Consider the following 16,195-nt stretch of genomic DNA (forward strand, 5'->3'; position numbering starts at 1 on the left):
GGTAGGGTCAAACTACTTAAACTGCTCATCATAAGACGTAGGAGATCTCTGTAATTGACATGTGTGATGACGCATTAAATTATGTACATGTATATATGTTGATTTTTTGAACATGTGTTAAGATGTTAAGTTGTTATGATGAGGATATTGTCTTGTTGTAAGTTGAAATATTTTAATATGATGATGTTTTCATAAACTGTTATGTTAAATTCTTTTAACAAACTTACCTTGTATTTTCTTTGTGATTGAAACTGTGATGATCATATTTGACATGTGTGATGACGCATTAAATTATGTACATGTATATATGTTGATTTTTTGAACATGTGTTAAGATGTTAAGTTGCTATGATGAGGATATTGTATTGTTGTAAGTTGAAATATTTTAATATGATGATGTTTTCATAAACTGTTATGTTAAATTCTTTCAACAAACTTACCTTGTATTTTCTTTGTGATTGAAACTGTGATGATCATATTTGGTATGAGAGTATGACAAGATTAGCGGGATGGCTCGGGTAGTTGGTGGAGGTGGCTAGATTTTTTATGATGACTACTTTGATATAGTCGTGTATTGTATAGATGTTAACCAACACTGGGTTTATTTTGCAAGCTAGTATTGTATTATGTATGTAGTATGTATACATTTGATATCAGTCATTAGTTGTATTATAAACTCGAATTTTGATGCATGTTTCTTAGTCTTTCACTACTACATAATAGTTGTTTAGTGGTAGTGTAGTGACCAGGTTAAAGGATAAAGTACAATAATAATCCTTGATTAAAAAAGCAATAGTTGATATCATAATTAATTAAAATGAAATTTTTATAAGAGTTTGATTTTATTACAAATCTTAATCGTTGGTTTTATAATAAACAATTGTGAGTGTACTTTATTCTTTAAAGTGTCCCCCCACTTTAAAAGAGTAAAATTCATCACTTTTACAATTGTTATAGAACGTAGTTTTAAAACTCAGATTAGTCATTGACTCGATTGAGTTACTATATTAACGAGTTAATAACTAAATGACTAAGTTAATAGAATTAAACTGCATGGACTAATATATTTATAAAATAAATAAAAAATTATATATTAGGTAGAGTATGTAAAATAATTTAGTTTTTTATATTATAAGCATATACATTGGTTAAGTGGCTATTAAAATTTTGTTAACCTACATAGCTTGGGTTTAAGTCCCAAGTTGTTAAAAAACAATTCAAATTTTAAGTTTTCCCTCACTTGATGAGACGTAGGGGGTGATAAATGGACAACATGCCTATCAACATGTTTAATTAAATATCTTTTTTATTTTGTAACTTGTGTGTCATTGGTAAGTGTCTATTTTATTTAGAAATTATAACATTTTTACATTTATATAACTAGGTTTAAAAAAAAAATAGCATTTTAACTCTTAAAATATTATAAGAATAAAAATAACATGTGTTGGAAAACTAAAAACTTTTTGAATAAGTAGTAGCACTTTTGTTGATTAAAGTTGTGTGCATTTTGCAAATTTAAGTAAGGATAATACAAATTTGAAGTTGTTTTAAATTAAACTAGTGAACATACATGTTCGGTTCAAATTTTAAAACATTATCATAGATTATAGATATATTAATACCATAATGAGAAGATTAATAGAAAAAAAAAAGAGATTAAATTCGATAAATCATATACTCGCCCAAGCCTTAAAAAAGAAAAAAGAAAAGATTTAGAATTTACCATCAAAAGAGAAAAAGAGGGAAAAAAGGAAAAGAAACTCAAAACTAGAAAATCATTTATGTGTCTTTTTTCATGAGGTTGTGGATAGGGAAAAATGAAATTATCTAAATTATAGGTATTGAAATTGGATCTCTGATAGACTAAAATTATCTAAATGAAAAAAATAAAACAAAATCTTATAATTTAAAAAAGGAAAGAAAATAAATTTTATTAATTCTTCATAATTACTACATAGAAGATAGATAACTCAATTTTTTGATTATAATGGTCTATATATCCACACCTTACACGTGGAAGGACTAACAACAATAAAATTTAAAATATTGATTAAGCCATTCGGGCTTCTGGGTCATGTGTTTGAGCCTGAGCTTATGGTCCATACAATTGCTATCAATAGTCAATACCCACAAGTGTAGAAAAGCCCTTGTCTGCAAGGTCCAACTCAATGGATGGGCTTTATGTGTGTTGCGTCTAATTAAGGCTAAGCATCTACTTGTTGTGGACAGTTGTGTTAAAACAAATTGCTGAAATTGCAAGGTAGTAATAGGTTTTTTTTTTTTTTTGCTTTTAGCATAGAAACACCAAAAAGAAATATACTCTTAAACAGTAATAAGTTCTCTTTAATTTTTATTTTATTTTATTTACTTAAATTTATATGAGTATATTTTGATTTTTTTAGATATAAGCATATTTTGAAATTAATATTGTTCTTTAAACTAAATAAAAATATTTAATAATAATAAATCTGGTTAAATTTCCGGGCAGGCCCAATATAAAAAAAAAGGTCATCGTTTCTGGGCCGGGCCTTCACCGTAGAAGCGGGAAGCAACGTCTCGTTTTGGCGGGAAGCAACGTCTTGTATCGATGCACGCACGCACGCGATCTCAGTTTTCCCGCTAAAAAACCCTTTATATAAGAATCCACCCCCAATTTTCACTGTTATCATTGTCACACATTTCACTGTTATTTTCAACCACCATGACCAAGAACGCCTCAGAGGCCGCTTCCGCTTCCGCTTCTCCTCCTTGCAGAGGCAGATCCAAGAAGCCCAATCTCCGGGGCTCCAAGGCCCATTCCCCAGGCCCAATGCATTTCAGCTCCAAGACGCCGGAGAAGCCGCCGCAGCGGATCCGCAACCGCGGCATCGCGCTCTCCCTCGCCGAAATCAGAAGGGTAGGGAAGGGTTTGCATGATGGGAAGCAGCAACGCACTGAAACGACGTCGTCGCAGGTCAAAAGTAGTGTCCGGAGACAGATCTCACTGTGGCCTTCTTCTCCCAGTAAACCTAAAGTTACTGCTGATGAAAATAAGCTTCCCCAAAAGTACGTCACTTTTTTTTAAATATTTTTTTGTTTACTTTTTATTTATTTATTTATTTTTCATTTTGGTTATTTCCGCAGATATGAAATGTTGGGTGAGTTCTTCCATCATTTGGATAGTTTGATTTCGATTTTCCGACTCAAAGGGTGGACGCCGTCGTTTAAAAAGATCAGTTCCAGAATTGAATCTTTGTCTGACAGGTATGCTTCAGTTAGCTTTTTTTTTTCTTTCATTATTTTTAATATACACGGGTTTTAGATGTTTGATTTTTTGATGTTTATGTTTTGTGTTTACTAATGAAATTGTGTGTGTGTGTGTTTTTTTTTTTTTTAACTTGTTTAGGAGTTTTACTCTCTGTCATTTGGCGCAATTGAAATTTATGTTACCTGAGGCTATTCTTCTTGAGAAGATTCTAGTGCTTGATGAAAGGACTAGTTGTATGGTGGCGGATATTCGCATCTCTATAGACCCTAATGCTGTAGAGTCTGATGAGAGAGTGCCCCTGAGGGAGTTGTTTTGGAAACGGCTACGAGGGTTTTGGGAATCTCATCCTGAGGTGAGGCACAGTTTTAACTAGCATATTTGTTTAATGAGATCTATTGTGAGGGTTTTTTAGTTGTTGATTAAGCATTTCCCTTGATTTTTGTTCCTGTTCATCACTGTGGTTGTTATTACGCAGAATTACTATAGGCGTGCAATCCCTTTTTTGTTCTTGGAAAATTCTTTGTTGCTAGGGTGTAATCCTTGAGGCGTGGTTCTGATTTAAGTTTTGTCCTCTGTTTGGAAATGTTCAATATGTAAATGTTAATGTTGATAATTTTTTTAATTTCTAATGAGTTCACTTCATTGTTTATGATGAGAGATTACTACTGTGATCACAAAAACTACTCTACTCTTTTAGGCATGCATATTATTTAGTCTGAATTGTGATTCTGCGTGTAGGGTGATGAAATCCCTGAAGGAACATTGCCTGAGCCCTTCAATCGCCCAACGAAAGACAGTCTTTTGGACAAGTTAAAAACTAGTCTTCCAACAAAAATGTCATCATGCATGGCATCAGTTGAATTGCCTAATGAGCATCTGGCCGCAGCTTCCCACTTGCCTCCATCCTTTAGACCACGATTTGCTCAGAAATTCAAACTAAATGGAGCAGATGATGTAAATCAGAAGTGTCCGATGGATTCAATGCAGCCTGTGGCTTCTCCAGTTTCAGAGTCAAGCCTGAAGGATAGTCCACCCTTTGAGGATACTAACTCTTGTATGGAAACCTCCCCAACTAAGTTGCCTTCAGAAGCAGCCAGCACTGAAAGGTGTCCAACAATTTGTGCTTCTCTGGAGTTGTCTGGTGCCCCTCCTGCTACTCCAATCAAAACCATTGAAAACGCAGAAAACAAAGACGGATCACTCAAGAGCACTGATGCCATGTCAACTCCAGCCAAACTTGTCTCTACTCCAATTAGGTTGATGAGTGCCACACCTGCCTTGCGTCCATCAAAAATACATTATATGAGCCCAGATGACAACACTACCAGTTTGAACAAGCTAGCTAGGCGTCCACCTCGCTCAAGGTCATTAAAATTTGACACTCCAATGAAGAATAAGGAAGCTGTGTATGAAGACAATGCTGGTGACTTACCAGTTGTTGATGATGTTTTTGACATCCTCTCAGAAAATCTTATCCAATCTGTATGTCCTTTATTTTACAAGAAGAAAAGCTACACATTCTTTTTTATTTATTGATTTATTTTGGTGTCAAATATAATGAATTTAAGCTAATATATTATGAATTTCTCTCGCAGATCAGAGAAAGGGAAAGAATGGCAATGGAGGAAAGAGACCCAGCTATCTCACAAGCAAAGAAACGAACAAAAAATATAGCTAGCCTGCCTAAGCTCTTTGACATGATTCGCAGCTTGCTCCGACAGCGGTCTTGTATCACTAAATCTGAGCTTGTAAACAAGATAATCACAGGCCGCCGAGATATTGTTGACAGAAGTAAGGCACTTTCCTTTGCAAAAATGAATTACTATTTTATAGGTTTTTGAACACTAAAATTTCTGGTTTGTATTCGTAGGTGAAGTTGAAGAGCAGCTAAGTTTGTTGCTAGAACTAGTACCGGAATGGATTTCTGAGAAGCTGGTCTCTAGTGGGGATTTGATATACGTGTAAGTTCCTTTGGTCTATGCGAATTCTCTAGATAATAGTAAGGAGTGTGTTCAAAAGATTGGATTAGGGTATAACACTCTTTAAATTTGCTATTTTGACAATGTAACTTCACCTTTTCCATTGTTTTGATTTTTTATCTTATGTGTTTGTAGCATAAATAAATTGTCGAGCCCTGAAACCATTCGAGCATCCCTTGAAGCAGCAAAGTGAGCAAGGAGACTAGTATTGAAAGGCCAATGTTGTATAGTTTAGATGCTCAAATTATTTTTCTTGAGTTGCTTGTAGCTGCTGCCCAATCTATAGACATTTTGGTGGATGGGCATTTTTTTTTTTTTTGTAAATGTGTGACTATCACACTATCACAGTTCACCTAGACCATGAAATATATACATCAAAGGAAACCCTCCTAAGTTAAGCTGATCAATTATCTTTTCTTGGCATAATTGGATTTATGATTATTTGTGATTGCCATATTTTAAAATTGCTTCAGGTTTTTTGAGGAGATTCGCGAAGGGAAATAATCTCGTCTTTCACATAGTGTGCTTGTGGCAACTTCTACACTGCATGAGCCAATAAAGTTGAAAGGAAATATTAAAATTAGACCTATCAATGCAATACAAGTTGGACAGTTTACAACCAATTGAATTATAATAGTTTAATTGGCCACTTTGTTCAGGCCAGATTCTTTCTTCATGTGCACACGATTCCTTAAGTCACATTTTATAGTCACTAACTGGTCGTGCCATCTAATTAGCTTTTCATGTTGAGGGGCCAACCACTTCTAATTATCGTAGAGCGATAAGCACCTTATTGTTAGAGTAATTTGTTTTCGGCAATTAATTTTGCAACATCCTAGATAGCTTAGCCATGTATATCCGTTAATTGGTGTCCAGTGTTACGTTCCTCCGCGGTGCCTCTTGCTCAGTTGAAGTCTTTATCTGAGTCCTACATTCTTTTTGCTCAACGTGTGTTGGAAAAGATTGTTGTGACTTGTAATCTTCATCACTTTCTTTTCCCCATAGTAGCAAGTATAGACCAATGATAACAATGACCACTCCCAATAAACTGAAACAGCCAAACATAATTTAAGACTGTTGAAACATGATTGTAATTGAACAGTGAAATGTACCTTACCTGCCGATGTGGAGTTTTTCACCAAAAACAAAATATGCTAGGGTTGTCACCAAAACTGTTCCAAGGGGATTAAACATACTCACAAAAACCGGTCCTTTTTGTTCCGTGGTCCAGAATTGACAGAATATAAGAATAGCACCACATATAACTCCCTGCAATAACTCATGTAGTGTGGTTATGTCAGGAATTTGTTTTTAAAGTGATCTCTTTTAATTTCAGCCTCTTAATGCTTTTACTTACTGCATACAAAATGCAACAGAGTTCAACAGTGGATGTAATGAACCATGCTGTTGGCTTGTGTTGCACGAGTACAGTGAAGGCAGCAGACTGCACTGCACCCATGCAATTTATCCATGCTGTTAGTGTTAGTTGTGCAGGATATTTCTTCACTATGATTGCCTGCAAGCCAAGCAAATAACATGAGCTATGATGCCTGTGGTCTCCATCCCCACCCCTTCAATTGTTTTGATTTTACCCTTTTCAAAATCGTTCAATTCTTGTATATTTCATATAGGAAGAGTGCTAGCAATACATGATTTCCGATAAATTTTAACAAATATTCTTCTAGATAAATGGTATTTCAACCCCTTGTAAATTTTGTTCTTTCTAGAGCTAGTTCATAAAACATGTTGTATACAGTTTACTTCCATATTAAATTCTACTCAATTATCAACATGTAATACTGAAGGAAATATTGATCAGCAGGGTTGAGCCATGGGTGGTGGAGCTGAAGCTGGGATGAACCGATGATATATAACTTAATTATAGATAAGTATACCTGTAGTATGTACCATAAGGACCATGATATACAACTTGCAACACACAAAATTGATCCTTTAATCCAGTTTATATGAACCAATTTGTCTCTGATATGGAACGGGGTACCCTGTAAGCTTTCTATCGTATGCCCTTTATACAAAGTCATTAATAAGGCACCAATCAATGATAATACAGTTCCAAAAACTTTAGCCAGCCCACAAGGCTTCTTCACATTAACAACCTCTAGCCTATTTAAAAGAATCATGAAAAATAAATCAAAGTCAAAAATAGAACTCTAGTTTTGTAGGACTGATAATTTCACAAGAATATGACTAATCTTGAAAACTAAGTTCAGCTACTCACCTGAGTCCAACTGCAAATATGAAAGTAAGGGATGAGATTGTGTTAGTCATGGATACAACAAAGGAAGGAGTGGTATACTTCAAGCTTGCAAAAAACATGTTCAGGGTAAGACTGATCCTGTTTTTCACAGTGAAGGAATACAAAGATAAATGTAAGTTTCTTCCTGATTTTGGTAGACCTAAATTATGTATCTCTGTTCAAGAAAAAAAATGTCAGTTGAGAACAATACCCGAAGAGGGAAAGAAAAAATAGCTCCATGAACAATGTCATCGTCAACTTTGGCCATGCTTTTCTGCAAAGAAAGAAACTAGATATGAGTGAAAGACAATCCTTAAACGGGAAAATGAGGAATAGGAACATACGTTTTTTTAATCAACATACAATGTCATAGGTTAAGCAATAGCATGAGTACTTTTACAAGTGCATAACTGACAAATGTGAATTATATAGTAATTTTTAGGATACAAATATGTTTTAATTTAGTAATTTGTGTGAATATGTTGTTTTACTTGTGTTTTAATGATGTTAATATTGGTTTATATAGTTAATAATATAATTTGTGTGCTTTGTAGGTTTTTAGGAGAAAAAACAAAGTAAATTATGTGAAAAAGGTGTGAAGATGATTTTGTATACTAGAACTGAGTGCCAAGGCTGAAGCTAAGTGTTAGGATAATAGAGAGCAAAGGAAGATTTCACGCATGTCACGCTCAGCGCCAAAGCTGGGGCATAACTTGCTACATTGGAATGAGGTAATGACATGTAATATGTAGTATCAACTATCAACTATGAACTAGCATTACTTTTTCAAAGCTTTTAAAGGCATGCGACTGTCCAACCATCAGAAGCACATAATATGTTATATGGATATAGGATGTACCTTTCACGAACATAAGCAAAAGGAAGCACAACTATGCCCCCAACAGCATGTCGATAAGTAACGAAGACATGAGGGTTCAACCCTTTGTTTATTGAAGCCTCAAGTAGGAAATAGAGAAACGAGGATGCCACCTGAGCTAGAACCATGATAAGGTGAAGCTTGTATTTCCCATACATCACCCCAAATGCACATTCATTATTAGACATAGCTTAAGAATGTTGTGTTAAACTTAGGGTCTCCCTTGATTATTTGTGATGTTGGGATGCAAATTTTTAGACTTATATATACTGCTGGAAGATTTTTATCACATTATTCTTTCATGTTGGCCTCAACTTTCTAAAGTAAACTGACTCGGAAAGCTGATGGCTGATTCCATCAAATATCCTAGAATTACACATATAGATACAGTGTATCATCATCATCGAAAATAATTAACTGCCATCATTTATTCGCAATTTTCTACAATATCAAACATTGCAACATAACCCATAATCACAACCGCAATTTAAAACAATAGTTGCAATACTTTCACCTACACCCTAGTTTCTATCTAGATACACTATATAGTGGTGAAGGATTTTCACACTTAGCAAGTATGTAGATCATGTTTTGTGCAGTAATTTAAGATATTGCCTTTAGAGATTTAGAGATATTATGTAATTTTTTTCCTAATTCAATGTGTATAAACAACCATACACAATTATAATAAGCAAATCATGTAAATAAAATAAGTTACAAATGAGATATTTAACAAAAGATTGATTCAAGAAGTGATTCCTATGCAAGAGAGAGATTGAGGTTAAATGTACTTTCACAACACTTATATTTTTTAATGAATCTTCTATAAAAATTCAAGTTTTCATATTCCCACATTCATATAATCACTCAAAGTAATTCTTCAAGCTTGAATTTCTAAGGATTAAATCTTGAAATATGATTCCTCAATGATCAAGATTACATCCTTGTATTAAGCACAAGGATGTAAATGGCTAATAAATCTAGGTCTATTCAAAGCATAAGTCATTGTTAGTTGAAATAATTCAACCAAGTTTAAAAAATATTTTTCAAAAAGATTCAAAACTATAAATCAAAAGATGAGTGATTAAATCGACTTAAACACCGAGATCAAAATCACAACACAAATATGATAAACTAAATATGATCAAAAGATAAGTGACTAATTTGGATTGAGCTTAAATATACACAATAACTTCAAAAGGAGTGCTAAATATAAAATATAATAACATATTCCATGCACTTATCATCTAGGAGGTGTAAGTCTTTTCCTGATAAGACAAACTGCCTTAAAAGCACCAAGTTTAAAACCAAAATTAATACTATGTCCTTCAAAAGGTTTAGATTATTTAAAATATATCATCCATAAATGTTCCAGAACTAATTCTTTGGAAAATGGATACAGAATTTGTACACTACCTATTTTCTACTCGGTTTACAGCGGTACCAACTCTTATCACCTTTTCTGCTCTTTTTCCCCCTCCATTTTCTTTGGTACAAGCTTGTCAAAAAATGTGAGAGTTTTCATTGCACAGTGACATGCTTGAAATTCAAAACCTTTAAAAGAAAAAAATATGGAGTTGTATTCGATGTTTTTGTATCAAGTGTATTACTATCATTTATTGAGCTAGTTGTCTTTTATGTGAAGTGTAAAATATTTGATTTTGTGTCACTTATTTCCTTAGTCTAAGGTATGGAGTATTACATTTGATCTTAAAACCTATTCACTGGATTTCATGTAAAACCAATTGAAATTAACGTTTTGGATGGAGATGGATGAAATAGAAAGGAAAGAAATTTGAATGAAATAAATAGGAATGAAAGAGAAATAGAGGAGAAATATAATAGAAAAATTATGTTGTTTGAATGGATAGAAATAAGCAAGAAGTAAGCAAGATAATTTCTCTCAGCTTATTTGGGTGAATGGAAAAGATTGTAGAAAGAAATATATGAATTGTTTAAAAAATATTTTTATGATAGTTAAGAATGTAATTTTTTAATATAATATTTAACATAAAATTATTATTAGAAAAACTATATAATATATATTTTTTAAAAATAAGCTAAAAATGAGAAAAGAAATAGATCACCTCCTTCTAATTTTATCCCAATTTGAGAGGAAAAGTGTTTTCTAGTAGATTTTGCATAAATAACTTCATTTTATTTTTCATTTTGTCTCCTAATAAAAATTTAGTACTTTTTTAATCTTATATCTCTCCACTTTATTTTTTCTCAAATAAATAAATTAAGGTAAGTAAAGTTCTCGGATAGATATATAAGTTACCCTTGTACCTACCTAAAGAATTGAGGTGGATGATATAATTAAGATTCTCCAACAAGAGGAACTTGTGATATATGGAAGTAAACAAAAACAAACTGAAGGTCCTTTGAAGTTTCCTGATTGGCAAATATCATATACGCACAGGTAGAAGTTAAAACTAAGGCCACTGAATGATGTGTTACCAATATGCGAAGTAATGCAGAAGATTTTATTCCATGGTATGAACTTGGCTTTTTTCCATTTTTGGCCATTGTTGTTTCTACTTGGCTGGAATATATAGGCTAGAGAGCTAAATTAGAAAATGGATTCTTTCTTTAGTGCATCAATGTCATATCATTAGTAATATTTTCAAATTTTTTTTTCAAACATCCAGTGGCCATAAGAACATCTTGTACTTAAATGTATATTTCTATCCTCTCTACTCTTTCTTCTTTGCCTCTTAATTTGTATTTTTTTAACTCGTGCCCTTTGTTTCTTCTCCCTTCCCTTGTGCCTTTTGTTCCCATCTCAGCATTCTATCCTTTTTCATTCGTTGGAATATGTTCCTATTTCTCCTACAGTTGCAACATATGTTCTGGTTCTTCTAAAGAATCTCTACCCCTCTAAGGGAAAATCTGTGTTACTATCATGTACTTGAAATGAGAGGGACCAAAATTCACCTAACCAAGAAAATGATTATCATTATGTGCTACTATCACTAGTATATGGATGGTCAGTTTACCAAAATAAATCAAGGAATAACATAAATTATATAAGAACTTTCAACTTTAATTTGTTTGTTCCATTATTAGGTTGAAATTTAACTCTTTTTAACCTTGTGAAATGGAGTTTGCATCATCCAGCTGTTAGATACCTCAGAGAGCAACAATGTAGTGCGTGTTATCAACTTAATTTGAGAAAATATAATCACTTATCTTTTGCATTTTCCTAAGATCAGAACTTTTGAAAAATAAGGTATTATTTCTCAAATTCTAATTAATCATTCCTAAACAAGCACGTGCAAATGACATTCATTCCTTCTAAAATTGGATCACATTACTTTACTCACACTAGATATATACTGTTATTCTCTCCATGGATCACCTTAGTACTTCGTAACTAACTACGTAAGTACAAAGTATATGAACCAATTTACATATAAGTTATAAGTTAGAAGTGTTTTGAGAATTTCTTTAATAAAAATTAATACTTTTTAATAAAAAAAACTCATAAAAATACTTTTAAACTTATATATTTAAACAAGTTGTATGAAATACATAAGATCTATATCACATTCACGCTCTATATATATCGATACTTGTGTCAAACACGACTCAATAATTCAATATACATGTTTGATAATATCAAAATTCTATTTGTCGTGTTTTTCTTGTTTAGACTGCACTGTGTGTCATTTTCCATGCTTCCTAAGCCACAATCTATATGCTCTAGAAGCGACAAGTTTTCGATTTTGAGAGGAGTTTCTTTTTGGCCAAATCACAACAAAAGCTAGATAGGAACTTATTAGGGGAAAGTTGAAAATGTAAGATAAGTTAATTATCTTATCATTTCATCCTATGTATGTTAAAGTTAGTTTGAAGGGTAATAACCAATTTTAATCATTCATGTATTGTATGGTCAAACTTATTTCTGACGTATAAGGGGTTTAGCTTAATGATTGAACAGTGTGTGAGATAATATAAATCTCTAATGTTTTCATCTGATATATCCTATTTAAATTTTCACTTGTGTAATAATATGGTCATTTTGCAACGACGTAAGAGCCCGTCAATCATTTAGCTAGGCCTAACACAACTTTAAGATGCAACTCTTTTAAAAATGATTATAATTTTATTTTACATTTGTTTCAAGATTTTGGAAAATCAAAATTACATATTAAGGGTCCATCCGAGTATGTTTTCTGTTTTGTTTTTTTCAGTTTAAAAATGATTATAATTCTGTTTTTTAGTTTTAAAATAAACTCACCTTAAAAATTCTCTATTATGTTAAAATTATCTCTTATATATAAAACACAGATGATTATTTTGTGTAAGAACATTTTTGAAGATTTTTCTTTAATGAGAGGGCTTTTAAGAATTTTATTAACTTTGTATTTAATTTGATTTTTATTCATTGTAATTATTTATGAATTAAATTTTAATATTTTTAAGATTAAACATATAATTTAGTCTTTACATGTGTCATTGATTCTCAATTCATCCATAAAAATTATTAAATTGATCCTTGTACATACAATAATTACCAATTTGGTATCTATTGTCATTTGTTGACCGTTCTTCCTTAAATATTTTTAATTTGGTTCTTACATATGTAAAACATACTTAATTTAGTCCTTATATGTAGAGAACAAATTAGTAATATATTATAGGTAGAAGGATGAAATTAAGAATGTCTTATATCTACTATGATCAAATTAAAAATATGTAAAGAAATTAACAATGATCTGGATCAAATCAATAATATATATTTGTATAGGACCAATTTAATAATTTTTTACATATAGGAATCAAATTAAGAATTTGTAACATGTATGATGACTAAATTGTATGTTTAACTTATTTTTCTTAAAATTATTAATATATAAAAATAATATTACGCTATAATATATATTATTTATCATAAATTTAAAATAAAATTTATATATTTAAACATAATATTTATTTTTATACATAATTTATCAACCAACCCCTATATATTATAAAATGCCCCTATATATTATAAAATGCGAACAATTATTTTATGTAAAAATATTTTAAAAACCTTTTCTTTCAACAAAAGGATTTTTAAGAATTCTTTTAATTTTATACCTAATTTAGTTTTTGTTTATCATAATTATTTATAAATTAAATTTAAATAATTTTAAATTAAATATCAATAAATAAAAAATAATGTTGTGTTATAATATAAATTATTTATCATAAATTTGAAATATAATTTTATATTCAATCATATTATTTATTTATATACATAATTTATTTTAAATTTTAATTATATGTATATATATAATAGATATTTAATCTGAATATTATACAAATTAAAACACTAATTAGTTTAAAATGTGTTTGTATGATGACGGCAATATTAATAGTTGTGATAATAATTGTAAAAATAATAATAATGATAACTATGATAATAATAATGATAGAGATGTAATAATAATAATGATATCAATATTAATAGTAATATGATAATAATTATTGACAATGGTTATTTCATTTTATCTTTCCCAAAAAAATTTAGAAAAAACTCAACTACCCGGTACATTCATTTTCAATCAATAATGACGTTAATTCATTTAATCTTTCCCATTACAGATCTTAAGTATTTCTTTTTAAAAATAATTTTTAAAATTTTTATTATAGTAAAATTACAATTACCCCATTCATTCTATATTAAGTGTTGTATAAAAAGAAAAAAAAATAATTCTCAATATAAGTTTCTTTTCAACATAGTAGTCTTTTCCATCTATACCTCTAATAATATTATTTTAAAAAAGTTATGTTATACTATTTTTATAAAAAATGAACAATAAAGTTAATTTTATAAAATTATTATTATTTTAATCTATTTATTAGTTTTTCTTAATTTTTATTAAAAAAACTTAAGACAATGCTTATTATGAGAAATAAACACTACATAAAATTATTAACATTGTTATTTAATGAATGATGTATGCATTTATAAAAGAATCACATCTTCTTGTCTAAAATCTGCAATTCTTAAAATAAATTTTAGTTTTTCATTATTGAGAGGTTAATTATTTACATGTTTTTCACGTATTCTCAAATACAACAATATTGTTATGCAATAGAAAAAGGATAAATAAAAATATTGTAGAAAGAAATTAGGTGAATATCACTCATATTACTTTAATTATCATTTACAGTGTTGATTCAAAGTATAATAGGATTTTGGAGCTTTCTGTATTAAGTTATTAATAAGGTTAAAATACTAATTTGGTCCCTTATAATATTTTTTTGTTTTAATTTAGTCTCACTTTAATTTTTGGTTTCAATTTGGTCCCTAATAATTTAAATTATTGCAATATCGGACTTCCGTCCAAATTATTTAAACGGAGTTAACTGTTGGCCACGTGGATGCCATGTAGATGTATAGGTAGATGCCAAATTTCTTTAATGCATCTGGATCCAAAACGGCCATTTGTGCTTGCACTCTTGGTACAGGCTGTTCTGGTTTCAGAACAGGTCGTTCTGGTTCCAGAATGTCAAACACAAACGGTCGATGATTATAGTTCACGCCCATGATTCTAAATCACGGCTGTGAATCGTGCAAGGAAAAAAACCCAAGGTACAAAGCATTTCAAACACTGGATTTAGTAATATTGTCAACGGGGATTAATAACTTCAATTGCTAAACATTTGTGCTATACAATGTATCACTAAGGACAATGCATTGTATCACTAAGGACAATGGTAGCAGGTTTTATTTCATTGTTAGTAAAACTAGAGTGAACCACTTACTACTAAATCGTCACTATACAGTCAAGGATAAAACGACATGGTGTTTTTCCTTGAAGTCATTGACCGATGTACCCTAACAACAACAACCTGTTCTTGAGGAGGTACAACCTGAAGTAGATGAAGAGAACACACAGGAACAACATTTCACCACACAATCACATGTACAAGTAGTTAATGTTGATATCCTGTCAGCCATTTAGTATATGGATCGTCGATTGCAAGAGATGGATGAACGCCAACCAACACTATAATTATATGGTGGATAAGATGTATTATTGACACCTTCAGCGTTATCCAGATGATTTCTCTTCTCAGTAATTTCTTTGAACTTTCTTAGTATATGTTATGTTATGTTATGAATTTTTGTTTTCAGTCTTTGAACCATATTTCAGTCTTTGAATTTATGATATGTTATGAATTTTTGTTTTCAATTTTTGAACCACATTGCTGCATTTTGTTGAACGTACGTATGTGGTTGGCGTTCTGGAACGACCCGTTCTGAATCCATAACGGTCCGTTCTGCTTGCACTCGCTGTGTGTTAAATAATTCATCTGGAACGACCCATTCTAGGTGCAAAATTAACATACCAAGAGTGCAAGCTGAACGGGCCATTCTGGTTATAGTTGCATTAAAGAAATTTGGCATCCACCTATGCATCTACGTGGAATCTGTTGAGATTCCCGTTGAAACACTTTTGTTAATATTTGAAAATTCGTTTAATTCTATCAACGGTCTCAAACACGGCAAGTATACCGACCGTTCAAGTAGTAAAAATATCGTATCCACAGGGATTAGAAGGTAATATAAGCATTTATTGACTATTCGTGACTAAAGAATAATTCCAATTTCATAGTTTGTGCAGTGAATTCAAAGTTGTGACTATTGGAATGAAAGCTATAAATAAATATTGTTTTGTGAGTGGAAAAGGTAAGGAATGGTATTGTGGTATTGTGAGGTTGTGGGGGTCAGATTTCACCAAACGTAACACTAATGTATTCTTAATCTCTTGTTGAATTCATTGCTTAGTCAACCCAAGAGTTTACTCAAACCTAATCTCTTAGAGAAAGAGCCGAGGT

General features: G+C 31.2%; 2 protein-coding genes across 2 annotated transcripts; one reads left to right on the forward strand and one right to left on the reverse strand.

Annotated features, from left to right (window-relative positions):
• Window positions 1-2,650: 2,650 nt before the first annotated feature.
• On the forward strand, window positions 2,651-5,632 carry CDT1A (CDT1-like protein A). The gene is made up of 7 exons (XM_020375960.3): window positions 2,651-3,044; window positions 3,123-3,242; window positions 3,385-3,598; window positions 3,985-4,728; window positions 4,842-5,037; window positions 5,117-5,207; window positions 5,361-5,632. Exons 1-7 carry the CDS (start codon window positions 2,701-2,703, stop codon window positions 5,416-5,418), a joined length of 1,767 nt encoding a protein of 588 aa, XP_020231549.1. The 5' UTR covers window positions 2,651-2,700; the 3' UTR covers window positions 5,419-5,632.
• A 149-nt stretch (window positions 5,633-5,781) lies between these two features.
• On the reverse strand, window positions 5,782-8,582 carry LOC109812090 (WAT1-related protein At1g43650-like). The gene is made up of 7 exons (XM_020375961.3): window positions 8,342-8,582; window positions 7,694-7,756; window positions 7,465-7,581; window positions 7,121-7,349; window positions 6,583-6,741; window positions 6,343-6,494; window positions 5,782-6,273 (listed from the first exon to the last, which is right to left on the reverse strand). Exons 1-7 carry the CDS (start codon window positions 8,545-8,547, stop codon window positions 6,087-6,089), a joined length of 1,113 nt encoding a protein of 370 aa, XP_020231550.1. The 5' UTR covers window positions 8,548-8,582; the 3' UTR covers window positions 5,782-6,086.
• Window positions 8,583-16,195: the final 7,613 nt, after the last annotated feature.

The sequence above is a fragment of the Cajanus cajan genome, chromosome 7, assembly GCF_000230855.2.
Source record: "Cajanus cajan strain Asha chromosome 7, NIPB_CcT2T_4, whole genome shotgun sequence".
Taxonomy (NCBI): domain Eukaryota; kingdom Viridiplantae; phylum Streptophyta; class Magnoliopsida; order Fabales; family Fabaceae; genus Cajanus; species Cajanus cajan.